This window comes from Sinocyclocheilus grahami, unplaced genomic scaffold (assembly GCF_001515645.1).
Source record: "Sinocyclocheilus grahami isolate Dianchi unplaced genomic scaffold, SAMN03320097.WGS_v1.1 scaffold168.1, whole genome shotgun sequence".
NCBI lineage: Eukaryota > Metazoa > Chordata > Actinopteri > Cypriniformes > Cyprinidae > Sinocyclocheilus > Sinocyclocheilus grahami.
The window spans coordinates 350,918-378,762 of record NW_015505347.1 but is presented as its reverse complement, the minus strand read 5'-3'; the positions used below and the strand labels follow the sequence as shown (position 1 = coordinate 378,762).

Sequence of the window (27,845 nt, the reverse complement as noted above, 5' to 3'; positions counted from 1 at the left end):
TACATGTATGTATGGCCTATGTTTGGATTAATGCTAAGAGTTTAAGATAGTGTATTTGTATGCATTTTAGGAGGACTCTTTGTTGGTGAGGCTACCACATCATGGTCCATACAGATACAGTTATTTTTTTATTTTCCTGGTTAGGAAGAGTCTGGTGTTTGAGAGCTGTGGCGTGTTTTCATTACAAGAGGTTGGATTATTAATTTGCTATCAGCCAACTTCAGCTATGGACAGTGTTTGGACATTGATGTACTACAGATAAGACTTTTGCACACATCAACTTTCACATGACGAAATCCTACAATCTTACTTTGTTTGCTTTCTTTCGTTTTTTTGTACTTTTGTGTATTTACATTTTTGGCTATAGCTGTATTAACCTGAATTGAATGTTTTCTCTTTTGTATTTAATAAATCCATTGATTTTGAAATCCCTTTGAATACTGTACATTTTTGACAATATAGACATTAGTTATGTGGTGACTGCATCCATTTCAGATGTATAATAACTGTTTTCCCCAAAGACTTAAGTTAGTAATAGTAGCTGAAAAGTATTTAATGTAAAACAGATGTATTGTTATAGATCAGGGGTGCATCCTGTTCCTGGAGATCTACCTTCCTACAGAGTTCAGTTCCAACCCTGATTAAACAAACCTGTCTGTAATTATCAAGTGCTCCTTCAGATCCTAATTAGTTGGTTCAGGTGTGTTTGATCAGGACCAGAGTTGGGCACCCCTGTTGTAGATTAATAGTGTGGGCTGCCCGTGCAGGGCCAGCACTAAGGGGCCAACGTTTTGCCAATGAGCAAATTATCAGGGGCCCTGCGCTGGCAGCCTGCTGGGGGCCCTTAGGCTAGCCCTAAGTGGGCCCATAAAGGGCCACCGCAGGCTTGTTTGCAGGGTACAATATATGCAAAACACATTTTTACTATACACTTTGCTATCACATGAGGCACAAGAAAGGGTTCATATATGGCAGGGAAGGGGCGGTGGCTTTAGTTTCAGCCTGCATTAGCAGTATAAAAGTATTCATCCATTAAGGTTTTCCATTTTATCATAGTTTTAAAATATTTAATTATGTGGAAACTAGCTGTCCCACAAGGGCTCTATATCAATCTCAGTATATGAACTGCATCTGGACAGTAATGGTGAAAATATTCAATAGCTATTTTGTAGTCAAGGCTTTAAAGGTTGTGTAAATTGTACTTGATATGAGAAAAGAAAAAACCCCCCACAATATTCTGGCACTATCCCTTTTTTACAGCCATGTTTAATATGACAAAATGATGCAAAATGCTATGTACATCTGAAAAATAAACAACACAAAAAAGAGGGGAAACATTCTGTATTACATTCAATGACTTAGAGCACATTCGTCAGGGATGAGTCTTTATTAAACACTTTAAATGTGAAAATTAATTTTAAGCTTTTCTGAAACCATGGATAGAATAAAGCATAAATGATAGGATTAATGGTGGAGTTCAGGAAGAAAAATATCACAGCAACATCTCTGACATAAAACAAGTCAGCATTACTGTACGGAATCACTAAAGAACAAATATAATACGGCAGTAAACACAGAAGAAACACAAAGACCAGAATCCCCAGCAGGATCGCAGCCTTTCGCTCTGATTTGTCACTGACTCTGTTTTTGGAGGATTCTGTTCTGTTGTGAACCTGAAGGGCTCTTATAGCAGTCGCATGTCTCTTAGCGATGACAAAAACATGAGTGTATAATATTATAATAAGTGTACATGGCATAAGAAACACAATCAGAAGATCAATGAGAGATGAAACTCCATCTATAATATAAACACATTTTCCTGGACACATGACATCAGTGAAGTTTCCATTAACAAAGAGAAGAATGAAGTTATAAATGAGTGAAAACAACCAGTTAAATAAAGTCGCTATGCAGATCACAGTGGGTGAGATTTTCTCTGAGTAAAAAAAAGGAGAGTGTAAAGCCAAAAACCGATCAACTGCTATCAGAGCCACAGTGTGAACAGACACACTTGTTGCCTGAAAAGTCACAAAATTGAAAACCGAACACATCACTGGTCCAAAAATCCAACATGACTCAATCAACAAAGTCAAATGAAATGGCATCACAGCAACTCCAGTAAGGAGATCGGACACAGCCAAAGAGAGGATGAGGATGTTAGCAGGTGTGTGGAGCTGCTTGAAGTGACTAACAGAGAAGATGACCAGCAGGTTTCCACACACGGTCAGCAGAGACACAGCTGCTGCGGCCACATACAGAATCACATAGACAGATAAAGAAACAGATCTCCCTGGACACCAATATTCCTGACAGACATCACTTTGGTTCACTGCTGTTAGATTCATTCTTCAGTATTTGGATGAAACATCCAAACAGAGTATTGTTCCTTGTGAGTATAAGGACTCATGAATTCAAATGTGCAATTCAACAGCTCTGAATTGCTCATCATCTAGTCTGCATTCACTCCTGGAGGTTCCACAATAAAGACGTGCTACTACAACCCATGCTACCTTTTATACACTTGACATGTTGACTTTTTCCAAGACCGGCAGCATCAAGGGGGAAGAACATACAGCTGGGAGATCAACTGATTTGTTTCATCCAGAGAAAAAAAAACAGATGAAGAGTGACATGTAGAAAGTTGGCTTATATAAAACATATAGGTATAAACAAAAATCTATATAATACAATAATATATTTGCAATTTATGTTGCGATTCTACAAAAGAAAATGATTTCTAAATAAAAAAAAACATGCAAAATGCAGCCTGTGGTCTAAATGGACAACCAACAAATGACAGTTTATTGTGTTTCGAAAATGACCTTTCTTTTCTTCACTTAAAGATCTTACTGAGAGAAACGTGAGGTTGTACGAAAAACCCTAATATGGAGATAGTTTTGGCATATTTTATTATTTTTTATTTATTTTATTATTATTTTATAAGTCCTTTCAAGGCAAGTTATTTCATTCAGCGACCATCTTTGAAACGCCATTCGGGTAGCTATTTCAGTCATTGAAGTACAACTCTATTTGAAGGGGGAAACATCAAATTCACCAAAGCTTTTCACCATGCTTACAATTAAATTTCATATTTGAAATCACCAATGAAATCCGACAATAACATTCTCACAAATGGTTTTGCTTATGCTCAAATAGGCAATGCGCATGTGCAGTTCTAAGCGCCCCCAGAACACTGACTGTTTCTATAGCAACCGGAATTTCTAACGGCAACTGCAGTGACGCGATGACTTTACCAATCAGCTATTGGCTCTTTTATGTAGAAGGCGGGCATTGCACTTTCTCCAATTCATAAGTGATATATCTAAAGTCTTTGTTTTAATGCAAAATAACGTCTTAGGCCAGCAGTCTCACATTTAGAACAAACATTTAACATTATAGCGAACAATTTCACGAGTGTACGTATCTGAAAATGACTGAAATTTCCGTGAAAAGTGTTTCTGCTTATAAGTACGAACAGTCCACGCAATTATTTGATAAAACCCACTCTTGGCATCTGGATGGTGTAGTTGCTAGTTCTACCATGGGCAACCCAGCTGAGCCTTGATCTTGAGGTAAACTATTCATTTTTCACTTGGTAGTGGTCATATGCAGGACAGCAACACGTGGCAGCAAGCAGGTTCACAGTCTCTGGCTTTAAGCTGAATTTAACACATTATTTTAAAGCAACTGTATGAGTTTAAAATTGAAAATGACTGAAATTTCCGTGAAAAGTGTTTCTGCTTATAAGTACGAACAGTCCACGCAATTATTTGATAAAACCCACTCTTCGCATCTGGATGGTGTAGTTGCTAGTTCTACCATGGGCAACCCAGCTGAGCCTTGATCTTGAGGTAAACTATTAATTTTTCACTTGGTAGTGGTCATATGCAGGACAGCAACACGTGGCAGCAAGCAGGTTCACAGTCTCTGGCTTTAAGCTGAATTTAACACATTATTTTAAAGCAACTTTTTTTTTATTTTAAATCAGTTTCAAAATCATTCTGATGGCACACTGACTTCTAATGAGGCGAATGGCTTTCCAACAACAGTTATAATTATGACAGTGAATTCCACTCACTTAACTGTAGGGGGCTCATACCGTTGCTTTAAGTGTCAAGATGTTGATTTTTCCTTTTAAATGATTTTATGAAATGAAGTGCCATTTAAATGCACATTAAACTACATATTTTTTCCTTATACTGTATGAAAAAAAAACAATCCATAGAAGAGCCTGGAATTTAGATTTTGTTAACTCAAATGTGGAAGCTTTTATTCATTTGAATCTGAACTTTTCAATACTCTTTGCAAGTAAGAAAAACTGATCATCAGTGGAGGTGTTTGCCTACTTCTGGTTTTAGCTGAGAGACATAACGATTACAGAATTATATGTGTCTCATATGTGCATGTAAATATACATATTGTTTGACTGCTTTTTGTAAGAAGCCAAATCCAGTGGCCTAGATGTCTCATCATCTAAATTGTTCTACCATGAGGATGATGACCTAAAACACTCATCCATCCACACAATAAATAGACATTTATTAGATATTCCGAACCATAACAAAATTGCTCTTATAAACAAGTTAAATGATAAAAGTTATACTGCATGTTTTTACCAATGATTTTACCAAAGAAACATATGAAGCTTACCTTTTATTATGATTCATTTATATTTAATTGAATTTATAATTTTGTAATATTCTTTAAAAAAAGAAAAGAAAAAAAGTGTAGTATATAGATGTGTAGAGTGAACATTTCTTGTCACATTTATAGAAATAATGATCTGTTGAAAATTTATTTTTCCATGTCATCCAACAAAGATTTCACTTTTGATAATCAATGCTGTTTTTGCATATAATGAGGCAGCGCTTCTTGAATAACATGCCTGGTTTTATTCATCAAAATATATGAATAATCATATTTTTACTGCACAATAATGATGAAAAAGGAAATACTAAAACATATAAACAATGGAAATTGAGGACAGACGTTTGATGACAAACTGTAAAAAATAACCGTGAATTTAACGGTAAAAGACTGTAAAAATGCTACAGTAAAAACCTGTTAAATGGTTAACGGTTAATTCCCCTACTATATACGGTGAAAAACTGTATTGGACATTACATGTATTGGACATTAATTTTATGGTAGTATACTGTTTTTGGAAGTGAAAAAGACTATATATTTTACAGTGAATAACCGTAAATTGACATTTCCAGAATTCCCTGCGTTACATTTCAAATTTAATGTTTTTTTGTTGTTGAAATAACTATGTTTTTTCTTATCAGTTTTGTATATTAGGGTTGTGTGTTACACCTAATGTTAAATGAATGTTTATTGCATTATTTCAGTTTCATGTGTGTTACCATGATGGTGTTTGTGTGAATGACACTGTGCACCTTATATATGTTATTATTTAAAAGCTGCTTGTTGTCAGGGTTATGGACCTGTCTTTGTGTGTTTTTGCTCCCTGTGACCCAGTTTCTGTCTCCCGTTGATTGTGTTAATTTAATTCCAGGTGTGTATAGTTCTTTCCCCAATTATCCTATGTTTAAAAGCCCTAGTCCTTTCAGTCAGTGTTTGTCGGTTCCGAATTCCTCCTCCTCCTGCTGGAGCAGGGAGACAAAGCTCTCGAGGACCATACCAAACGGTTCCTGTTGGTCGCTAACATCACCAGCTACCCGGACGACATGCTCTGCTCTTTCTATGACGCAAGCCTGAACGCAGAGTGCAGAGCGCTGTCGTCCGAAGATGGTCCTCGGGAGGAATTCGCCACCTTCGTGGAGTGGGCTCTGGCGAGAAACGGGTCGCCACTCACCACCTGCCCTGTGGAGGATCTCGCCGGATCCACTCTGGACCCAGAGCCCAGCCCACCATCCAGTGCCCGCTCCTCGAAAATGCCCGCCCTCCCACCCGCTCCAGCCTCCTCCACCGCTGTCAGCTGGCAGCCCCTCTGCTTGCCTGCAGCCCACCATCATTGCGGTGCGAGCCCCGCAGGACTACCATCCTCCAGCGTTACCGGGGTTGGAGTATTCCTCATCTCTGCCTCCAGCCTCCGAGGCCCGGACTCCGCCTCGGCCCGTAGACCGAGCGGCTCCACCTTGGCTCCTAGCTCCCTCACCTTCACCGTCAACCGTCGTTCCATCAGCTCCACCAGGCTCCCTCGTCCCTCCGGCTCCACCATGGTGTTTTAGGTTTTAAAACCTAAAATGTTGCTACCGTATTTTTACAGTAAAATTCCAGCAACCACAGCTGCCGTTTTTTTTACCGTAAATTATGGAATTATTTTTTACAGTGTACCTTATCAAGAGCTTTCTCTCCATTAATAAAGAGAAGAATGAAGTTATAAATGAGTGAAAACAACCAGTTAAATAAAGTCGCTATGCAGATCACAGTGGGTGAGCTTTTTCTCTGAGTAAAGAAAAGGAGAGTGTAAAGCCAAAAAATCGATCAACTGCTATCAGAGCCACAGTGTGAACAGACACGATTGTCGCCTGAAAAGTCACAAAATTGAAAACCGAACACATCACTGGTCCAGAAGTCCAACATGATTCAATGAGCCAAGACAAATAAAGAGGCATCACAAAAACTCCAACCAGGAGATCGGACACAGCCAAAGAGAGGATGAGGATGTTAGCAGGTGTGTGGAGCTGCTTGAAGTGACTAACAGAGAAGATGACCAGCAGGTTTCCACACACGGTCAGCAGAGACACAGCTGCTGCGGCCACATACAGAATCACAGACAGATAAAGAAACCGATCTACCTGGACACCAATATTCCTGACAGACATCAGTTTGGTTCACTGCTGTTGGATTCATAATGTGTGAAGTACTCTGGAGAGACATCAAGTCTTCCTTCTAGTATTGTATAGAACAAAGCAACGACCAATTTGAATCTAATATTTGTATTTCCAGCAGAGTGAGTCCAGTCTCATTCGGTCCTCAGTGTAAAGTGTTTGCATTGTTCCCAGTGAGCAGAATGACACCAACTTTGCCAAAAAATATTGCTGTTTTTTTTTATATGTAAATGTCTCCTCCCCATCGACAATAAATGTTTAATTATGAGCTTCTGCTGGGAGTTCTTGTTAATTACATCTTCACATAATCACAATAAATTTTTTTATTATTTCATCATAATATACTAAATTTCAAACTCAATGCACAATTGTCATTGGATATTTGTCAAATTTGGGTTACTAAATCTGGCACTTTTATCTAAAGCAGTTTGAGAAGAAGAGTGATATAAAAGACATTAAAATGGCACAGCTATATAGCAAATTAAACAGTCACTGAGTCTGACTGACCAGAATCAATTATTGCAAACAAGTTGGTGTTAATTTTAAAGACAACATATATTGCCTCTTTTTGAACATTAATCTTTACTCAGATTGGACACCAAATTAAGTTTCTGTCACTCTAAATTCAAAATAACAAACAAACACCTCTGGATTAACCACACATACAACTGTATTTGTGTTCATTTATCTCCACAGCAGCATTTCAGTTTTTGGGAAAATGGTGATTCAACATTATTTACAAAATTTCAATTTAAAACGGCACTAAATCATGGGGGGGGGGAAAAAAAAAATGACAAAAAGAAGAAATTATTGCCTACACAATAAATTAATTAGGCAGCCCTTTAGCAAGCATTTTGCATGTGTTACCAGTAGCCCCTCACTGTGCAGAACACAAGATCCAGGGGGCGTGGTTGGATCCACATTTAGGGGGTGGAGATTGGTAGGTTTAGGGGTGGAGATGGGTGGGTTTAGGGATCGGGGGTGGAGATTGGTAGGTTTAGGGGTGGAGATGGGTGGGTTTAGGGATCAGGGGGTGGAGATCCGGGGGGGAGATGGGGGGGTTAAGGGATGAGGGGGTGGAGATGGGTGGGTTCAGGGATCGGGGGTGGAGATTGGTAGGTTTAGGGGTGGAGATGGGTGGGTTTAGAGATCAGGGGGTGGAGATGGGTAGGCTTAGGCATATGTAGGTGGGAGGAGTGGGATCTGGATCCAACCAAGCCTCTTGGATCTTGTGTTCTGTAGTGAGGACCATCTCTGTGTTACTCATTTTCAGCCCTGTGTGTGAGCAGGTCAAAGGTAAACTGACTGCCATTTGAACTGATCTTAAAATGCAGCTCCACATTTGACATTGTCTCCATCTAGTGGTTATTTTCTGTCAACTGGGTAAACCTGATTTAGTTCCCTTTAATGATTAACCGTACTCATTTCAGGTCATATAACATTTATATACAGCAATATCATTCACATAGACAAACATTTAGTGACATTGCTTGTTTGTTGAAACTGTAGCATCTATTTCAGGATAATTTTACAAAGATGATTTTGGCACAATGAGACTGGATACATGGCTAATAATAACTAACAAGATTAAAAGGAATCGGGGAACACAAAGTGCATCAATCAGCAGTAGCTTTACATTTTCCTGTAGGGTCATATAATAAAATGCACAAACATTTTTATAGTCCATGAAATTTGCGCTTGAGATTCACACATTGTCCCACTTATTTAAAAAATGAATGAACCTGAAAATACACTACCAGTCAAATTTTTTGTCACACTTACTCATTATTTATTTGGACTATATTAGATTTATTATGACTGGACTAATGTTTTGACTGGTAGTGTGTTCTCATTTATTTATTTGTTCAAATACAGTGCTTGAGAGCAGTTTAAAAGTGAAGTGGACTTATCCACCTTTATAGCAGCAGCTTCATACTAACTGTCAAAGATAAACACATTCATCTGTGCCATTTTCAACAACTGAAATCTCATATTTAGCATCTTTTGCTATCAGGAATGGCAGCTTCTATAACAAACCAGATGGGTGAAAGATACATGAAGCTGGAATGATTATCTATTAACAGTAACAATGTTAAAACAATTTTAAACACAAGTTAAGCTCTATGTACAGTCTCTGTGGAATGTTTAACCCAATGCATTTTTAACAAATGTAGTTAAAATAAGTTTCTATGGTAATGAACCACACACCAAACATGCCGTCCATAGAGCTTAACTTATGTTATATATTCTGTTAGTGGCAATATCTTAACAGTATTTAGAAAGCAACTCAAGACAGATTCACTTAGTGACAAACCTCCATAACTCATTATAAACATGCCAGTGCAAATGCTGTGGGACATCAGATGGTCAGCTTATTTTTTGACAGAAGCCCAGATAATCAAACCAATAATGACAGCCAGCACAATCAGAACAGCGATCAGGATGAAAATCTTCTTGCGGAATGACGTCTACAGTGAAAAGAAGAAATTAGTCACTAGTATAATAATAATAATAAGGGTTGTCAATTTAGCATGTTAATAAATAGTATATTTAATTAATTATTATATATTTAATTTAAAAATATTGAATTTAATAGCAATATAATGTTAAAAAATAATGTGATTAAAAATGAATGCAAATTTACTTGAGCTGTAATATAATATAATAAACCATCATAAAAGTAGGCCATACACCAACTCAAACATGCCAGTGCAAGGGAAGCTTACAGGCAAATTACAACTTAAATTTGCATCTATTTCTCATACAAAGCTAGCATATGACTTAAAAGGACTTGGAATATAGTGCACAAGTCATATGGGCTACGTTTACAGTGCTTTTTCATTCTTTTGGAGCTTTACACTGTCCGTCTCCATCTACTTTCCTTAGGCTAAATTTCTTGTTTTGTGTTCGATAGAAGGAATAAGATAACATGGGTTTGAAATGATGTAAAGCTGAGTGAATGATGGGTCATTAGTAAAAAATAAGCTGTACCTGGTGACTTGCTGCTCTGCCCAGCTGTTGTGTGGCCGACTGCACATTGATATCTGCGTTTGATACATTAGCCTCTATACTGTCTGCAAAATGGGATGGAGATAAACAGGAAAAACTTTCACAATTAAACACTGAATTAATTTCTTTTCTACAGTTTTGCACTGACAACTAACCAAATATTCTGACTCGATCATTAAGAGTTATTATTCATTGTTTAAAACATGGATAATGCATTGTCCCCTTGGATAGTAATTAATTTCCTCAGAAGTTCATTTAAAATCACTATTGAGCACTATTTCATCATTCATTCAGGTATGCATGCCAAAGATTTGGTGGACAGCACAAGCAATGATGCAAACTCTTGTAATTTTGATGAAATATCACATATGTAAACAACACAAGTGTAATAGCTCACATCTTATCATTAAAAGTTTAGTGCTTGAACAAACAGTCCCACTGAGCTGGTTTGTGTGAAGCCTCGTAGGTCTTCGTTATCTGCATCTGCTTCTCCATTTTAACACCTTTAATTGCACTTTCCTGTCTGAGAGTTTCATCACTATACAGACACTCCCTCAGAACCAAGTCTAAACAAAACCACACAGATGGATTTATTTATTTATTTTATATAACTTTATTTAAAAAAATTTTTAGAGGAAAAAAGTACAATAAAGAAAAATATTGTTGCTAAATGACAATTTCCTAAAATTCTAGGCAGCAACCGGTTCATATAGAGACAGGCAAATAGCACTAACCCTGACAGAAGCAGAGATTTGTTTTCTGTTCACAAGATTTTGGCTCATTACACTCTTAAAAATAAAGGTGCTTCAAAAGGTTCTTCAAGCGATGCCATAGAAGAACCATTTCTGTCAGGACCACTATCGTCAAAATGATAGATACTTAGCATAAAGTTTGGTTTGGCGGTATGGTTCTGTTCTGGGCAAAAACCTCCCTGCCCATCCATGCAGCCTGTCATGAATGAGCAGGGAGAGCAGCAATAATAACCCCCCCAGGGTTAACAGAACAGAACAAGGCAGATATCATTAATGTACTTAATGATATTTAAGTGTAACACTTTATTCAAGATAAAGGAGTCTGATTAGCAAGGAATATCAGAAAGCCAAGTCCTGACCGTGGTGAAAGGAGGAGCTGGGTATGGAGGAGGGTAATTTGCTCTGGAGCAAGCTGAAAAGCTACTGAATAGAGCTTATATAGGAATGCCGCGATATGTGTCATATTCCTATAGGTAGATGTGACCAGCTGAGAATCAGCTGATGCAAGCTTGACTCACGTGACCTGCCAGAACTAATGTTAGCGCTTAATTTTTGGTTCCACAAAGAACCATACAGTCAAAGGTTCTTTAAAGAACCAACTCTTTCTCACCTTTCTTTTGTAATCTGAAGAACCTTCTTTCGCCACAAAGAACCTTTTGTAAAACAGAAAGGTTCTTCAGATGTTAAAGGTTCTTTATGGAACCATTTAGACAAAAAGGTTCTTCTATGGCATCGTGAAGCACCTTTATTTTTAAGAGTGGAGTCACAGTACAGCCTCCATGTGTTTACTTTTCAACAATGAAGTGACACATGAGCACATTCTGGCCCTCATATTAAGAAAGTGTAAAAACCTAGTTATATCTTTCTGATCTTACCAATCATGTCTCCCTGTTCATGCACCATCATGCCCAGATCTCTGAAGATTTCATTAATGTCTGTGATGTCCGACTGAAAAACAAGAGAATATGTTTTACACATCCCTAAATGTTTTTGCACAGCAAAAACAACCATTCAAAAAGCATTACACTAGCACAATTCTTGTCACTTGTAAATTAGTTTTTGTTGTCTCTGTGCTTAAATGCGTCTCACCTCCAGCTGTCTGATTGCTGATTCTCTCTCCTGAATGAGCTGCAGATCTTCCTCTGCGATGGCTTCATCATAGCTCTGAGTTTGAGTATGAACCTCACTGAAAACATGTATTCATTTTAATTTATTTTTATTTTTTAATGTATAAATGTGACCAGCGGAGGTGGTGGAAAAACACTTTTGAAACCTTTGAAAGGGTGATGAAAATCCTCCAAACCCATCATCTGTATCACCAACCTATGAACAGATAGAAGATTGTGAGGAAAACATATAGAAAACCATAATAAAGTGCCAATATGCCACTACTCTCTTTTATTACTCACAAAAAACACCATTATACTTTAAGCATAATATAATCTGCAGTATAAAATGGTACTGCAATAAAACAGTGATTCTCAATCATGCTTTTTAAACAAACATTCAATGCATCCTATCTGGAGTCATATGTGGCTTTTAAGTAGTGTGTATAACCAGGGATATTACGGCTAACTAAAACTAAAACCATACAAATAAACTGAAATCGAGTACTAAAAATACTAAAAAGTAATGAAAAAATCCTTACACTTATTTTATTTCAGCTAGTTGCCATGACAACATTTCTCCTTTCATGTAGTTTAACTTGAAGTACTAAACTAACTCAACCTAAATAAACGAAAACTAATACTAATAAATAAAAATGAATAATATCTACATAGATATATTTAAAAAAACGAATAAAAATGGCAAGCACAACAGAATTAAAAACTTTAACTAAAATTAAATTAAAAACTATAAAATGTAGAAAATATAAAAATAAAATTGAATTCAAAATAATGCTGTATAACTAACAAAAAAATGGACTACTGTATAGAAACTGGCACTTTAACATTTGATATTAGTGTCTCTATAAATGATAGGATTCAGCCTTCAGTTGGGTGAATAATATCAATTCATTTATGTAATTCTTTCAGCACAAGTGTAACAGATGAAACTTACTGAAACTCTCGAGCTCGCTCGGACACGCGCCACAAACTCCTTCTCCTTTTTTGCTGCCTCTCTCTGAGCTTTCTGGAAAACAGCTAGTGCGTTGGAGAATTCAGTGATGAGACGTTCTCGCTGGATTTTTCTTTGCCGCTGTGTGAGAAAAGGGGAACGGCATATCTGAGCAGGACTGTTAAAAGGATAGTAGATAATCCAAATATTCTTCAAAATATCTTCACTGTGGGACAGCGAGGAAGCTGTACCTGTTCTGTGGTCACAGGTAAAGCACTGAAATCTTTCATGCATTTGTCTGTCACTTTAGCAAGCTGATTGACCTTCTGCTGTTTCTCTTGTCTGTATGTTTTAACGAATACAAACAAATATAATTGGATTGACATATATAACTGTTCACTTATTTTTATGTGTGGTCAATTAAAGGGAACAGAACTAGCTGCTTGTATTCGACTCACAATGTCTGTCGCAGGTCAGTTGTGTCTTGTGCTGTTCCAAAATGTCTCATCATCTGCTGGATTTCATTATCTGGTAAAAACAAAGACAATATATAGACAATCACACACATCCTGTGCTACTGGTTTATGTAAAAGTGCGTATTATGGTTTCCATTCATTTCCATAATAAATTCTATAATAAATTCACCTTCACACTTTTGCATGTTGTGGTTTGTAGATGTGTTTTTTTCTCATAAAACAATGAGTAACAGAAATATAGACAACATTTGGTCCAAGGACTGAGCGACCTTCCAGTTAGTTTTAGGCCAAAATGGATGGTTTTATAATATATTATAGACAGTGTTGGGGGTAACCCATTACAAGTAATGCGAGTTATGTAATCAGATTACTTTTTTCAAGTAACTAGTAAAGTAACGCATCACTTTTTAATTTACAAGAGAATATCTGAGTTACTTTTTCAAATAAGTAACGCAAGTTACTTTTTTTCCCAATTTATTGACTGACAGCTCTCCTGTCCCCATGTTGAGAGAAATCAGAAGATGTTACTGTAGTTCTAAAATAAATATGAATATGCATTAATTCATCTCACTCACACACACACAAAAAAAACACATATTCAGTATTGGTAATGCATTACTTTTAAAAGTAACTTTCCCCAACACTGATTATAGATATATAAAACATATGCCTGTTCAATATTTATGGTCAACAGTCTTCACATCCCGTTAATAAAGATGGATGTAGTAAAACTACTCACTTAGCAATGTTATTCTCTGGATATTTGAACTTATAGTCTGTGCCAGCATATTTGGGTCAACTCCGCCTGATCCAGACATGATGGACATATTCACAGAATGAGTCACCAAACCTAGAAAGATTACATGTTAAATCAAATTTACTGTCAGAATTATAGGGTAAACATGTATATGAATATACACGGAGCTCTTTTATATATGATACAAAGCATTCATATATCCTTTTAAAAATAAATACTTAATATTCAAATACTGTAACACTTAAAATATGTTTGTGCATTAGCTTTCACATATCATTTTAAGGTGCTATATCCCATACATTCAGACAAGAGTTAACTATATAATAAAGGTAGATTAAAACAGATTTTTTTTATTATTTATTGTGTTGTATACTATTTACAGTCCAGAACAGCATAATGGTAAATGCTATACATCTATACCGTGCCGTTCCCATTGTGACAACTTTCCCCATAGAGTGTGACTACGTGCCTCGCTTTAAACATCTCTTAATAGCTCAGTAATGATACGAAAACAGTTAACTTAGTGTTGCTCATATGTTAGCAGGCTAACTAGTAGACCTTGTTCATCTGACTACTGGTTTACCGACCTTTACTGCACCTGCAAAACGAAAAAATGCGGAAACCACAGCGCCCGAACTCACAAACACATTCATTTATGAAATCAGACAGTTTTTATTTTTACTTCACTGACACACACCAAACATTCACCAAGAATGGTCAGGAATATGAAAGTGTGGGAGTGTTTCAAATAAATGTTTAGATCACGCGCTGTCAAAGACAAGCTCAGAATCAGCGACGCTTCTGGTTCACTTTATCACTGACTTTTCCTCTAAAGTCCTTCTTAATTAAGTCAGTGTACGTACAATGACACGTCTTTTACTTCGATATGTATAGTTTACCTGGATTTCCTGAGTGAATCTCCGAGTCCCCAGCTGATTTCTAGACGCCTGGGTCACGTGATTTCGCTTCAATCTTCCGCGTTAGTTCAGAAACAAGAGCATTTGTATACTAGGTGTATTCATTCACAAATATCTGATGGCTGTCTCAAAATATAAGACTTACCTCAGCTAAAAAAGAAACCATAACTTGTTCTTGAGTTCATTTCACTGCAAACTAGTTAGAAATAAAGTAGATATCAAGTAGCCTGTGATTCACACATGGGTTAATTATTCAGCATTATGCTAAAGTTCACAAAAACATTTACAGTTCTCTTCACGTTTTAATAATAACGTTTCAATCTCCTAATTTTAATGTCTTTATTGTGTATTGTCATACTAATTGAAGAGACTCAAGGATAGGGTGACCATACGCGCCATTTTCCCAGGACGCGTCCTGGCCAGGATTTCTATATTGCCTAAAATATCTAGGTTTTGGCTTTGTTTGCGTGTGCAGACTGATCGGTGTATGACATCAAAATACCATACAGACGGTTCCTTATGCTTTCAAAATGCTCTCGAGGTATTTCGATGTCATACACCGATCGGTCTGCACACGCAAACAAAGCCAAAACCTAGATATTTTAGGCAATATAGAAATCCTGGCCAGGATCCGTCCTGGGAAAATGGCACGTATGGTCACCCTACTCAAGGATGTAAAGATCAAAAGGCCACCAAAGATCACCAATGCAAATATAATGTTTGCAACAAATACAGGCATTTTCATATTAACAGTCTTCAGGAAATAAGTTCATCTGGTTAGTGGCTGTCTGCAGTATTTTTAGGCTAACCACAAGTTTCACTGACCTTTTGAACCAGGGGTAAGATATTGCATAAATAAAGGGTTTGATGCATGCATTCGTGTAAAACAAACAGAGTAAAGCAGAGAGGATCACAGATGACTTCTGAAATTGTTTCATATTAAGCATACTCATATACCAGGGAACCCAGCAAATGAAATACACAAAGACGATTATGCTCAAAGTTTTTGTTGCTTTCACCACCGGAATGATTTGGGATTTTTCTGAGATGCCTTTTTCTTTGAAGTGTTGGAAATGGCTTTAGCTTTAGAAGTGAGAATTCTACAAAATTAACATTATTATACATAGAGGAATGAAGCTAACTATCAAGTCGGCTGGACCCCAGCCAGACATTGCTGACAGCCACTGCACATTCCCTTAGAAAGATCCCAATAGTTCCTGTCAGGTTTGAATTTCCCATCTGTACTAGATTATGGACACAGACCATCCTAAACTTATGCACATCAGTGTTTTTCTAATTGTCATTTTTGTCATATACATGAGTGGCTCACAAACAGCAAAATAACGATCAATAGCTACAAGCATTAATGAGTGACACAGACCCAAGAACAGACAATCTCATGAAAGATACGACAGTGCAACTTTCCCATATAAAAACAGGAGTTAATGCTTCTAATGGTTTCAACCGGCATCACACAGATTCCCACCAAGGAGTCAGAAAGGGCCAGTGAAAGGATGAGGAAGTTGGTCGGTGTGTGAAGCTGCTTGAAAATCATTATAGAGATGATGACAGTATAGATTTCCACAGATTTTTGGGGAATGTCGTGGCCTAATGGTTAGAGAGTGGGACTCATAACCCAAAGGTTGCGGGTTCGAGTCTCGTACCGGGTTCTTCCACCTTCAATACCATGACTGAGGTGCCCTTGAGCAAGGCACTGAACCCCCAACTGCTCCCCGGGCGCCGCAGCAAAAATGGCTGCCCACTGCTATGGGTGTGTGTTCACTGCTGTGTGTGTGCACTTTGGATGGGATAAATGCAGAGCACTAATCCCGAGTATGGGTCACCATACTTGGCCACATGTCACGTCACACCATCAGCACAGAGATTGCAGATATGTCCAAGAACAAGAATACATTGACATAATTCCAGTGGGGAAGGCAGTGATATTCAAGAAATTCCATAGAGAAAGTCTTCACTGCTTTAAAGCTCAAGGCCCATGTTTATAAGCTACAGTCATAAACAATATTTACGGATGTTTACAAGAATTACATTTTGTTAATGAGCATGTTATCCCCCATCCTACTTTACTCAAGTATACAATCAGTAATAAAATAAAGAAATTATGAGCAATAGGACAAATAAACACAATACAACAGAGACAAGTTAAATAGTGATGTAAGTTTTTTCAGGTAGGTCTAGTATTCAAGAAATGCTACAGAAGTCAAATCAAGACATCAAATATTAAAATAAAAAAATTAGGCAACACTGATTGCATTGAATAGGCTACAAATGTTAATCTGTAAAGAGGAGTGAGTGATTTTCTCTTTTCTTTTGTTTGATATACTTTAAATGACACAGAGAGCAGCAGGTATATAGGCTGCTGTCACTTTAAGACCTAACTCAGCAGGCACAGTTCCAATATATTTATACACATTCGATCTTCTCCTAACTTTTTACTGATTGTGTTTGTACAAATACATAAACACAGAGTAGTTTCTAATTTCCTCATATTTCATCCTCTCTCTAACGCATTGATAAGCAGGCATATGCTGTTACATTTACATACAAAAATCTTTAAATTGAAACTTCATCATCATATCGACAAATCCTACTGTGCGCCTCCCAGAAGTGCTCTCATGCCCAACACTTTGAATTTGAAAACCCCTGATCTAAACAGGTTTCTCAAATGCTCTGCCTGCAATTTGTCGGCTGAACAGGGAATCTTGGGCTAGTTTGGACTGTGAAGGATCCATCTGTTATATACTTTGTGTTCCGAGAAACGAAGGATGCATTTCAAGGCTGCATTTGAAGGAGCCTTTCAAATTGCCCTTAGTTATGCCACTGTGGCACATTCAGTCTATGAATGCAACCTTTGAAGGAGGGAGCCTCTGAATTGGGAAACAGCTTTTAAGTTGTGATGAAATTTTATCCAACTTTCGTTATTGCCAATGCCATGTCACAATAACGTACACTCTCAGAAATAAAGGTTTTTCAAAAGGTACACTTTTGTACCTTTTAGGTACTAATATGTACACTTTCAGTACTAATATGTACCTTTAAGGTACCAATATGGACCCTTTAGGTATACCTTTTGAAAAGGTACCACCCCAGTGGGAGCTTTTTTCTGAGAGTGTATGCTATTAAAATAGGAGATCAAGGAGAGACCACCAGCAAGCTGCTGCATTGCCTAAAAGCACCTGAACAAGCCCTTACAACAACAACATGCACTTTATTTTTATATAATTATTTAATTCCCTTCATACATCTGTGTTGTTCATGAAGTGTAACGTCTATTTTCATGTAATCCTAACCTTATATTGTGTCATGTTTATCAAAAAAGTGATATTGTTATATAGGAATTAAAATAATGTAAGATTCATTTTGGATTTTCCTATCATGCAATATGGTTACATAACTGCAATTTTGAAAATGATTTCCTAAATGCACAAAAGGAACTCAGGGAAAACATTTTGTTGACTTTTTCCCCATTTTAATCACAGAATACAATGATTTAAATTCAATTATGTTCGCTGAGGGAAAAAAACAAAGAACATAATCACAACAGAATTTTTGCAATGGTTTGATTTCATTCTCAAAAAAAAAAGTATTTCTAAATTTGCTTCTGTAAATATGTATTCTGTTCCATTTCCTTTAGCAAACACTAGACCTGTTTAATTCCCTTGTGCATAATACATAGATCTAACCCACTAAGATTAACTGCTTTTGTGTGGTGTTGTCAAAAACTTGATTTGTAACCCTGAGTTGTGATATAGGCCACTAGTTGGACTGACTGACACATCTTTGCCAGTTTATAGATTTATGGGAAGTTAATATATAGGAAAAAACTAATATATGAAACAAAAATACATGAAAAATACATGGTTCATCATTTGTGTTCAGCTTTTCAATGAACTGTGGTCAGAGCATCATTTCAGTAAGAAAGCATGTGCTAAGTGGAAAATGATGAAGTGAAGTGGTTGCATCAGATCAAAATCACATGAAAAAGAACTAAATTCAAACAGTGAACACACTGATGTCAGAAGAGTTCGGTTCAAATATTTTCATTGTTATAATGACAGAAAGGTTTTTCCTAAACCATGGGTAGAAAAGGCCATATATGATGGGGTTTATGGTTGAGTTAATGTAGCCTAACCAGACAAATGCTTCAAAGAGAACAAAAGGAGTGGAAAGGTTGATGTAGGGATCCATAGAGTTAATAAAAAATGGCAGCCAGCAAATAATAAAAGCACCCACGACCACACCGAGAGTTTTTGCTGCTTTGCATTCAGACCATCGAGAGCTTTTAAATGTGCTCACATTTTCATTCTGGTTTGCCTCACCGATTGTTCTAATGTGTTTTTTGCAACTACAAATATTCTTGCATACAGTCCAATCATGACAGAACAAGGCAAGAAAAAGGTTAAGTAATGTGTCTAAAACTGACCACAATGCATTGAAAAGCAAAGTACAACTTCCCATACAGTATATTGAATCACTGTATTCTTCCAGTCCTTCTAGATTAGCTTTTGAATACACTAAACCATAAGAATACAATGCAGCCATGCTCCAACTTATCATCACCATGACCCATGCGACAGGTATGGTTATTCTTGTAGGATAAAGAAGTGAACAGAACTTTAAAATACCTTTTAAATGGAACTAATGGTACATTTTTGTATGTATTAGTATGTACCTTTAAGACGAGGGTGTCAAATTCAGTTCCTGGAGGGCCACTGTCCAGCAGAGTTTTGCCAACCCTAATCAAACACACCTGAACCAGCTAATCAAGGGCTGTATCCAAAACCGCATACTTCCCAACTATATAAGTGAAAAACAGTATGTGACAAAAGAAGTGTCACATTCATACTACACACATTCATACTATATAGAATGTATTCTTTTTTGCAGTTGTGAAGTATTTACATATTCAAAAAAGTACCTACTCAAGAGATTATGTGATTTTGTATACAGCCAAGGTTCTCGCGATTACTAGAAACTTCCAGGTGTTTTGGAGCTGGTTAGAGCTATACTCTGTAGGACAATGGCCTCCAGGCAGGGGCGGAGCCAGGGGGTGGCCATCCTGACCTAAGCTTGGCCACCCCACTCAAAGCAGTTTTTGTCCCTTTTTTTCTTGACAAGAAATGCATTTATTAAAGGCACAAAATGTAAGAAAACATGGAAACAACGAAGACGCTTTAATATGTTGTGCGTTTTTATAGACCGGTGACGACCGCGCAGAGTAGCATAATAACAGAACTTTCAAATGTATCTAGTATGATAAAACAGCGCTGCCCCCCCCCCCCCGCACATACACACGTCCGGACGGAGCGGAAGCAGTTGACTGTGGCATAATAAAAGCTCCGCTGCTTTCGAGTCGTGTGTCACGCTCGTTCAGCGGCCGCGTTTCGCTTCGACGGCTTTCAGCCTCACCCTGCTTCATTCTACTAAGTTAATAAATCATTAGCTCATCCATGAACATGATTTCTGCCCGAGTCCCGTCGGATTGCATCGGCTGTGGGGATGAAGACGACAACTCCCATGATTCCACACTCAGTCATGGCGTCATCAAATTTCGCCTTTGTCTATTTGTTTATTTTGAATACGCGCCCTCTAGCGGCAAAAATTATATATTGTGCCTTTAAGGCGCGGAACCACTGTATCTCTTTCTGACCACATCAAACGGGAGACTTTTCAAACGCGTACTTCAACTTCGCCTCGGCACCAGGCGCAAGTCAAACGAGCGCAGAAATTAAAGGGTTCAAATGATGCGATTTCAATTTTTCCTTTCTCTTTGGAGTGTTACAAGCTCTTGGTGCATAAAGAAAATCTGTAAAGTTGCAAAGACTAAAGTCTCAAATCCAAAGAGATATTCTTTATAAAAGTTAAGGGTCACATGGTTTTATGTTTACGCGGCGCGATGCAACGCAATGCGTAAAAAGACAGTATAAGTCATTATAACCCATAATTATGTCCCCACTGGATGCAATGAATGCCTCGTTTATAATGGGTTTTCATGTTTTTGTCTCGTCGCTGCGGCCGGACAGGGCATCAACAGTATGTGAGGGGCATAACATTTCCGTCACACGCTTGAGGTATTCGGCCAATCACAACGCACTGGATAGCTGGCCAATCAGAGCACACATCGCTTTTCAGACAGATGAGCTTTGTAAAAATCGACACGTTTCAGAAAGGCGGGGCATAGAGGAGAAACAATAATGTACAGTATGTGGAAAATAATGTGTTTTTTGAACCTTAAACCACATAAACACATTTCATTACACCAAATACATCAAATAATGTTCTTTTTAGCAGCATCATATGACACCTTTAAGGAACATGTGCCAAATGAGCTTCAGTAGAACAACAGTGAACTGCGTTCTGGTAAGATGTTGTTAAGCTATATGTCAGTAAAACAAACTTTCCTGTCCTGACAGCTGTTTTACCGTGCTCACGGCGCACACTCTTCAACTGTACGCGAATATAAGGCGCACGCTCTATATTGGTTCATCATAAATAAAGCTAACAAGAAACTATGAACATACAATGTAGTTCTGTTGTCAGTTAAGCCATGAAATTACCAAAAAGGCGATTAGTGGATTAATGTATGTATAGCATCACATAAAGAACGTCTCTCATATTGTGCAATTCGAGATCACAATTATAAGGCGCAAGCTGATGGTTTTTTGTTTTTTTGTAATTTAATGCACAAGTTAATATGAACACAGTGCTCTAAATAGAATTTTTTTTTTTTTTTTACAAATGAAAATGAAACCATTTAAATGCATAAAATAACTAATTTTACATTCTGGCATTTATGTGCTGTTGACTTCCGGCCTTTTTTTCTTTTTCTTTTACTTTTTTTTATTAACCAATTCTTATCACTATCTGCATGTCTCATCAGTGAGTATGCAATGATGGAGAACAAGCTTTTGAGGGTTTTGAGAACCAGAACCAAGCTGACTGAGCAATAAAGCTATAGTGAGCCCCTTTATTAAAATACCTGGAGGAGGGGAGTAATACACACATTGTTATATTCATTCAGCATTACTTGATCAAATTCACAAATATCTCAATTACAATTTAGTAGAAATTAATTGTATTCAGTTGTGTCTTAGGCACTAAAACAGTCCAATACTTTATAGTCACATTTTTATATTGAAATAATTAAGATTTCTGTGCCACCCCAGACTGGTTGCTGGCCCCTCCCTGGCCACTGACTCCGCCATTGCCTCCAGGACTGGAGTTTGACACATGTGCTTTAAAGACACTAATGTACCATTTACGGGTAAATCAGATATAAATATGTACCTTTGGGCTTTTGTAGTTTAGGGTACTGCCCAGTGACAGCTTGTACGTTTTTCTGAGAGTGTACTGGTTTGTCCAAAAAAAATTGGTTGAAAAATTAACCTTCAGTCTTATTTTTGCCCTGAACATTAAAGATGTATTGGGCCCAATTCATAAACCTCCCCTTTAAAACAACAACAACAAAAAACAATATACACATTTCATTTTTTCCACTTTATCAAGGTAACCGTGTATGTGTAAACTACAATTTACATCTTCAGCCTTATAATCTAATAAAAAAAATCTGGAACTGAACACATGAGCAAAGATGGCAGCAAGAAGATCATGTATTTCAAAGCAAATACCACTGAGAGGAACAAAAACACAAAGGGATGACTTTCTCCTGGATGGCTTTTAAAGATCTTCTTTGGCTGGAAAGAAATAATGTATAAAAACCTATATGAAAGCTTCAGCATACCGCTTTTGTACACTAAAAACTGAATAAAATATACATTTGAAAAATGTTTGAATCATCAAATCAGATTTTAAGTTTTTCCATCATTTGCATGCAATGTGTATTTAACATCAGAAGTGTGCCAGAGATCTGATTTTAGATCACCATTTAATTTTGCACAGATTAAGCATCTGATTTTACACTTTTTTTAATTTATGTGATTTACAAAGGTTACAAACTATCAGTGTGCTGCACATATGAAAATGGAATCAAACAGTGAATACACTTATATCAGATGAGTTTGGTTCAAATATTCTCATTGTTATAATGAGAGAAAGAGATTTTCTAAACCATGGGTAGAAAAGGCCATATATTATGGGGTTTATGGTTGAGTTAATGTAGCCTAACCAGCCGAATGTGTCAAAGAGAACAAAAGGAGTGGAAAAGTTGATATAAGGATCCATCAAAGAGTTAATAAAAAATGGCAACCAGCAAATAATAAAAGCACCCACTACCACACCGAGAGTTTTTGCTGCTTTGCGTTCAGACCGTCGAGAGGTTTTAAACATATTCTCATTTTCATGCTGGTTTGCCTCACCAATTGTTCTAATGTGCTTTTTTGCAACTACAAATATTCTTGCATACAGTCCAATCATGACAGAACAAGGCAAGAAAAAAGTTAGTAATGTGTCTAAAACTGACCACAATGCATTGAAAAGCAAAGTACAACTTCCCATACAGTATATTGAATCACTGTATTCTTCCAGTCCTTCTACATTAGCTTTTGAATACACTAAGCCATAAGAATATAATGCAGCTATGCTCCAACTTATCATCACCATGACCCATGCGACAGGTATGGTTATTCTTGTAGGATACTGAAGCGGATAACAAACAGCCTGATGTCGATCAATAGCAATAAAAATGAGATGAAAAATAGACACTGATGTGAGAAACAGGTCAAAACTTGAGTGCAGCAAACAGAAGGCATCTCCATAGTACCAGCAGCCATCCACAGAACGGATCATACTGAAAGGCATGACCACCAGTCCAAGCAGCAGGTCCGCTAGAGCCAGAGACATCACCAGGATGTTAGTGGGAGTCTGGAGCTGTTTGAAGTGTGCAATGGAGATGATGACCACCGAATTTCCTAGAATGGTCACAGTCATCGCAGACACCAATAGGAGATACACCACAGTCTGAGTGGAAACATGATGTGTCCCTCTAAGACAAGAGTTGTTCACTGCAGGAAAACAAAACTGAGTGAGATCGTATTCTTGTGATAAATCCATCCTCTCAGTTTCAGAAAACTAGAACCTATAAAATGCGGTTTTATTTAGTCTAGACAGGCCTTTAAAAATTCTCCATCCTCTTTTCTGACCCTCCCACATCATCAAAGGGCAGCAAATGACAATCAAGCGCTCATTCAAAATTAAGAAAATATGCAGTCATAAGTTACATGGTTTGTCCATTACTCATTAATTATTTAGCTTATAAAAGTACGGTTTAAATAAAATTGTGTAAAAGACCATATAAATGAAAGCAATGCCATTTATCTAATGACAAAGATGAAAAATTAATAATTTAATAAAAAAAATCCCTGGAAGTGAACACCCATGATCTGAATTGCTGTCATTGATATAAATAAGAATTAGTCCTATAGGGCTGACTACTGACACAAAGTGACAATTTGATTACAAGGTTGTGATGTGATTCAATTCTGATCTCGATTCGATTCAATTTTGATCCACTTGGATATACATCAGGTACAGCACAGTGTTTCTCAAAATCTCTAACTAATAATCTATACAGTAAACGTGTTAATATAATATAACTGATTTGTTTAGAAACACTTGAAGAGTTAGGGTCCAAAATGCTATAAATCCATTTTGATTAATTTGAGTAAAAATGTGTTTTCTTTACCAAGAAAGTGGCAAGATGAAAAGCACTATTTTCTGTTTCAAATTTTCACAAAGCATCTTTATGTCACGCGGTCATGGTTGTAGAAAAGGTGCACGAAGAAGGAGTCTTTAATAAACATCAACACACTTGGACCGTTGAAAATAACATTAATCCAGCACAAAGAATAGACAGAAACTGAGGGCTTATAAGGACAGGCAAACTAAGGAGCAAACGAGATGAATGCAACAGGTGATCTGAATAAACGATGATTAACTAAATGAGAACAGGAGCTGAACCAAATAAGGGCAGACAGGAACTAAACAGAAACAAACACGTGACACTACTTTAGGTTATAATAACATTAAAAATTCAAATCCAGATTTTGATTTTCAAAGATTTATAAAAACTGATAATTTTTTCCCCAAAATGCAATAAATCCATTGAATCAATATAAAAGTTATTTTTCATATTGAAACTGTTGAAAATACACAACAAAGTAAGTTGATCCAACTGAAAAGCAGACTGCAATGTCCTATACAGTATATTGATTCAATATATTCCTCCAGTCCTTCCACATTAGCCTCTGAGTACAGCAGACTATATGAATAGATGGCAATCAGAGCCCAACTTATCATCACCATGACCCATGCAACAGGTATGGTTATTCTTGCAGGATACTGAAGTGGATAACAAACTGCCTGATGTCGATCAATAGCAATAAAAATGAGATGAAAAATAGACACTGATGTGAGAAACAGGTCAAAACTTGAGTGCAGCAAACAGAAGGCATCTCCATAGTACCAGCAGCCATCCACAGAACGGATCATACTGAAAGGCATGACCACCAGTCCAAGCAGCAGATCTGCTAGAGCCAGAGACATCACCAGGATGTTAGTGGGAGTCTGGAGCTGTTTGAAGTGTGCAATGGAGATGATGACCACCGAATTTCCTAGAATGGTCACAGTCATCGCAGACACCAATAGGAGATACACCACAGTCTGAGTGGAAACATGATGTGTCCCTCTAAGACAAGAGTTGTTCACTGCAGGAAAACAAAACTGAGTGAGATCGTATTCTTGTGATAAATCCATCCTCTCAGTTTCAGAAAACTAGAACCTATAAAATGCGGTTTTATTTAGTCTAGACAGGCCTTTAAAAATTCTCCATCCTCTTTTCTGACCCTCCCACATCATCAAAGGGCAGCAAATGACAATCAAGCGCTCATTCAAAATTATGCAGTCATGCAGTCATAAGTTACATGGTTTGTCCATTACTCATTAATTATTTAGCTTATAAAAGTACGGTTTAAATAAAAAAGACCATAAGACCATATAAATGAAAGCAATGCCATTTATCTAATGACAAAGATGAAAAATTAATAATTTAATAAAAAAAATCCCTGGAAGTGAACACCCATGATCTGAATTGCTGTCATTGATATAAATAAGAATTAGTCCTATAGGGCTGACTACTGACACAAAGTGACAATTTGATTACAAGGTTGTGATGTGATTCAATTCTGATCTCGATTCGATTCAATTTTGATCCACTTGGATATACATCAGGTACAGCACAGTGTTTCTCAAAATCTCTAACTAATAATCTATACAGTAAACGTGTTAATATAATATAACTGATTTGTTTAGAAACACTTGAAGAGTTAGGGTCCAAAATGCTATAAATCCATTTTGATTAATTTGAGTAAAAATGTGTTTTCTTTACCAAGAAAGTGGCAAGATGAAAAGCACTATTTTCTGTTTCAAATTTTCACAAAGCATCTTTATGTCACGCGGTCATGGTTGTAGAAAAGGTGCACGAAGAAGGAGTCTTTAATAAACATCAACACACTTGGACCGTTGAAAATAACATTAATCCAGCACAAAGAATAGACAGAAACTGAGGGCTTATAAGGACAGGCAAACTAAGGAGCAAACGAGATGAATGCAACAGGTGATATGAATAAACGATGATTAACTAAATGAGAACAGGAGCTGAACCAAATAAGGGCAGACAGGAACTAAACAGAAACAAACACGTGACACTACTTTAGGTTATAATAACATTAAAAATTCAAATCCAGATTTTGATTTTCAAAGATTTATAAAAACTGATAATTTTTTCCCCAAAATGCAATAAATCCATTGAATCAATATAAAAGTTATTTTTCATATTGAAACTGTTGAAAATACACAACAAAGTAAGTTGATCCATATATGACAGCCTCTGAACTTGGTCAATGCTAATCTTATTAATAGCTTACGTTTCTTCCCCACCGCAGAAACCATCACAGGTTCATCAATGCCGTCAAAATTATTCATTTTTTAGGGCTGCACGATAAAACAAATGCGATTGTCATGCGATTGTCATGCGCATCTCGTAAGTAATGAACCAAGATGGTGGCGCTTGAACAGCGCGAGTTTCAGCGTCTCTCCAGTTTTTGCAAATTACTTCTTATTTTACTAGTTATTTTCAGCGCAGTTGTTCAACATAGCTACGCATTAACCTCTTACAACCGTCACACACTATTGGATATCAAACTGTGCTTCACAAACACAGATGTGGATACAACACTAGATCTTCATCTACTACCTCCCGAATTACTCCGGTCTCCGGGCTCGAGTGAATCAGCCAATCCGACAGGAAGTGCCCGTCGTCGGCGCTGCGAACGTAAACAAATACGGGGTAAGCAGAGCGGCCTGCGGGCTAAGCTAAAGCTCAACCCGCGTCGTCCAGCGATACCAAGCATCTTCCTCGCTAACGTACGATCTCTGGCAAGCAAGATTGATGAGCTACGACTTCGGATCACTCAGCGAATGTTTATAGACTGCAACGTTATGGTTTTCACAGAAACTTGGCTCAGTAGCACCATTCCAAATAGCGTGATTGAGCTAGAGGGGTGGGCTGTTAAAGTTTGGCTGGAAGAAGCAGACTCTTCACTACAGCAAGAGTTCCAGAACACAGACTGGAATTTATTTGCTTCTCTGGCCACACTGGACTTCCACACAGATGTTAATACCTACACCAGCTCTGTTCTGCATCATATCAACGAATGTGTTGGCAAGGTAACACCCATAAAGTAATTAAAATGTACCCCAATCAGAAACCCTGGATGAACAAGGAAATCCGGCTCCTACTGAAGGCACGTGACGCTGCTTTCAAATCTGGTGACTGTGAAGCCTACAGCTTATCCAGGTCCAATCTGAAGAGAGGAATTCAATCTGCTAAATACAACTACAAACTGCGCATTGAGGACAGATTTAAAAACAACGACCCTCTGCGCATGTGGACAGAGGTCTTCACCAACATTTTCAACCTCTCTTTGGCCCAAGCCATTGTTCCCAACTGCTTTAAAACAACTACCATTGTACCCGTACCAAAACATGCTGGTGCAGTGGCCCTCAATGACTTCCGCCCAGTTGCTCTTACTCCCATTATTGCA

At 37.4% G+C, this 27,845-nt stretch overlaps 4 protein-coding genes and 2 pseudogenes across 4 annotated transcripts; all 6 read right to left on the bottom strand.

Moving 5' to 3' along the window:
• Positions 1 to 1,358: 1,358 nt before the first annotated feature.
• Positions 1,359 to 2,345, bottom strand: LOC107593252 (trace amine-associated receptor 13c-like). The gene has a single exon (XM_016282885.1). It carries the CDS (start codon positions 2,343 to 2,345, stop codon positions 1,359 to 1,361), a length of 987 nt encoding a protein of 328 aa, XP_016138371.1.
• Positions 2,346 to 7,902: 5,557 nt separating this feature from the next.
• On the bottom strand, positions 7,903 to 14,832 carry LOC107593253 (syntaxin-7). The gene is made up of 10 exons (XM_016282886.1): positions 14,749 to 14,832; positions 13,832 to 13,942; positions 13,075 to 13,144; positions 12,868 to 12,958; positions 12,620 to 12,757; positions 11,832 to 11,881; positions 11,648 to 11,744; positions 11,434 to 11,506; positions 9,789 to 9,871; positions 7,903 to 9,265 (listed from the first exon to the last, which is right to left on the bottom strand). The coding sequence occupies exons 2-10, from the start codon at positions 13,917 to 13,919 to the stop codon at positions 9,170 to 9,172; spliced, it is 786 nt and encodes a 261-aa protein (XP_016138372.1). The 5' UTR covers positions 13,920 to 13,942; positions 14,749 to 14,832; the 3' UTR covers positions 7,903 to 9,169.
• Positions 14,833 to 15,512: 680 nt separating this feature from the next.
• Positions 15,513 to 16,727, bottom strand: LOC107593283 (trace amine-associated receptor 6-like; annotated as a pseudogene).
• Positions 16,728 to 18,780: 2,053 nt separating this feature from the next.
• On the bottom strand, positions 18,781 to 19,845 carry LOC107593282 (trace amine-associated receptor 13c-like; annotated as a pseudogene).
• Positions 19,846 to 22,773: 2,928 nt separating this feature from the next.
• LOC107593251 (trace amine-associated receptor 13c) lies at positions 22,774 to 23,796 on the bottom strand. Its single transcript, XM_016282884.1, has one exon. It carries the CDS (start codon positions 23,794 to 23,796, stop codon positions 22,774 to 22,776), a length of 1,023 nt encoding a protein of 340 aa, XP_016138370.1.
• A 689-nt stretch (positions 23,797 to 24,485) lies between these two features.
• On the bottom strand, positions 24,486 to 25,497 carry LOC107593281 (trace amine-associated receptor 13c-like). The gene is made up of 2 exons (XM_016282936.1): positions 24,918 to 25,497; positions 24,486 to 24,532 (listed from the first exon to the last, which is right to left on the bottom strand). Exons 1-2 carry the CDS (start codon positions 25,495 to 25,497, stop codon positions 24,486 to 24,488), a joined length of 627 nt encoding a protein of 208 aa, XP_016138422.1.
• Positions 25,498 to 27,845: the final 2,348 nt, after the last annotated feature.

Excerpts from the sequence above, each read along its gene's own strand:
- LOC107593252 (XM_016282885.1), bottom strand. The coding sequence starts at position 2,345 with ATGAATCTAACAGCAGTGAACCAAAGTGATGTCTGTCAGGAATATTGG.
- LOC107593253 (XM_016282886.1), bottom strand. The coding sequence starts at position 13,919 with ATGTCCATCATGTCTGGATCAGGCGGAGTTGACCCAAATATGCTGGCA. Across the intron at positions 11,745-11,831 it reads TTTTCATCACCCTTTCAAAG|TGAGGTTCATACTCAAACTC; the intron begins GTTTCAAAAGTG and ends ACATGTTTTCAG. Across the intron at positions 11,507-11,647 it reads CAGCAATCAGACAGCTGGAG|TCGGACATCACAGACATTAA; the intron begins GTGAGACGCATT and ends CTTGTTTTTCAG.
- LOC107593251 (XM_016282884.1), bottom strand. The coding sequence starts at position 23,796 with ATGGATTTATCACAAGAATACGATCTCACTCAGTTTTGTTTTCCTGCA.
- LOC107593281 (XM_016282936.1), bottom strand. The coding sequence starts at position 25,497 with ATGGATTTATCACAAGAATACGATCTCACTCAGTTTTGTTTTCCTGCA. Across the intron at positions 24,533-24,917 it reads ACATTGCAGTCTGCTTTTCA|ACTCCTTCTTCGTGCACCTT; the intron begins GTTGGATCAACT and ends TGTTTATTAAAG.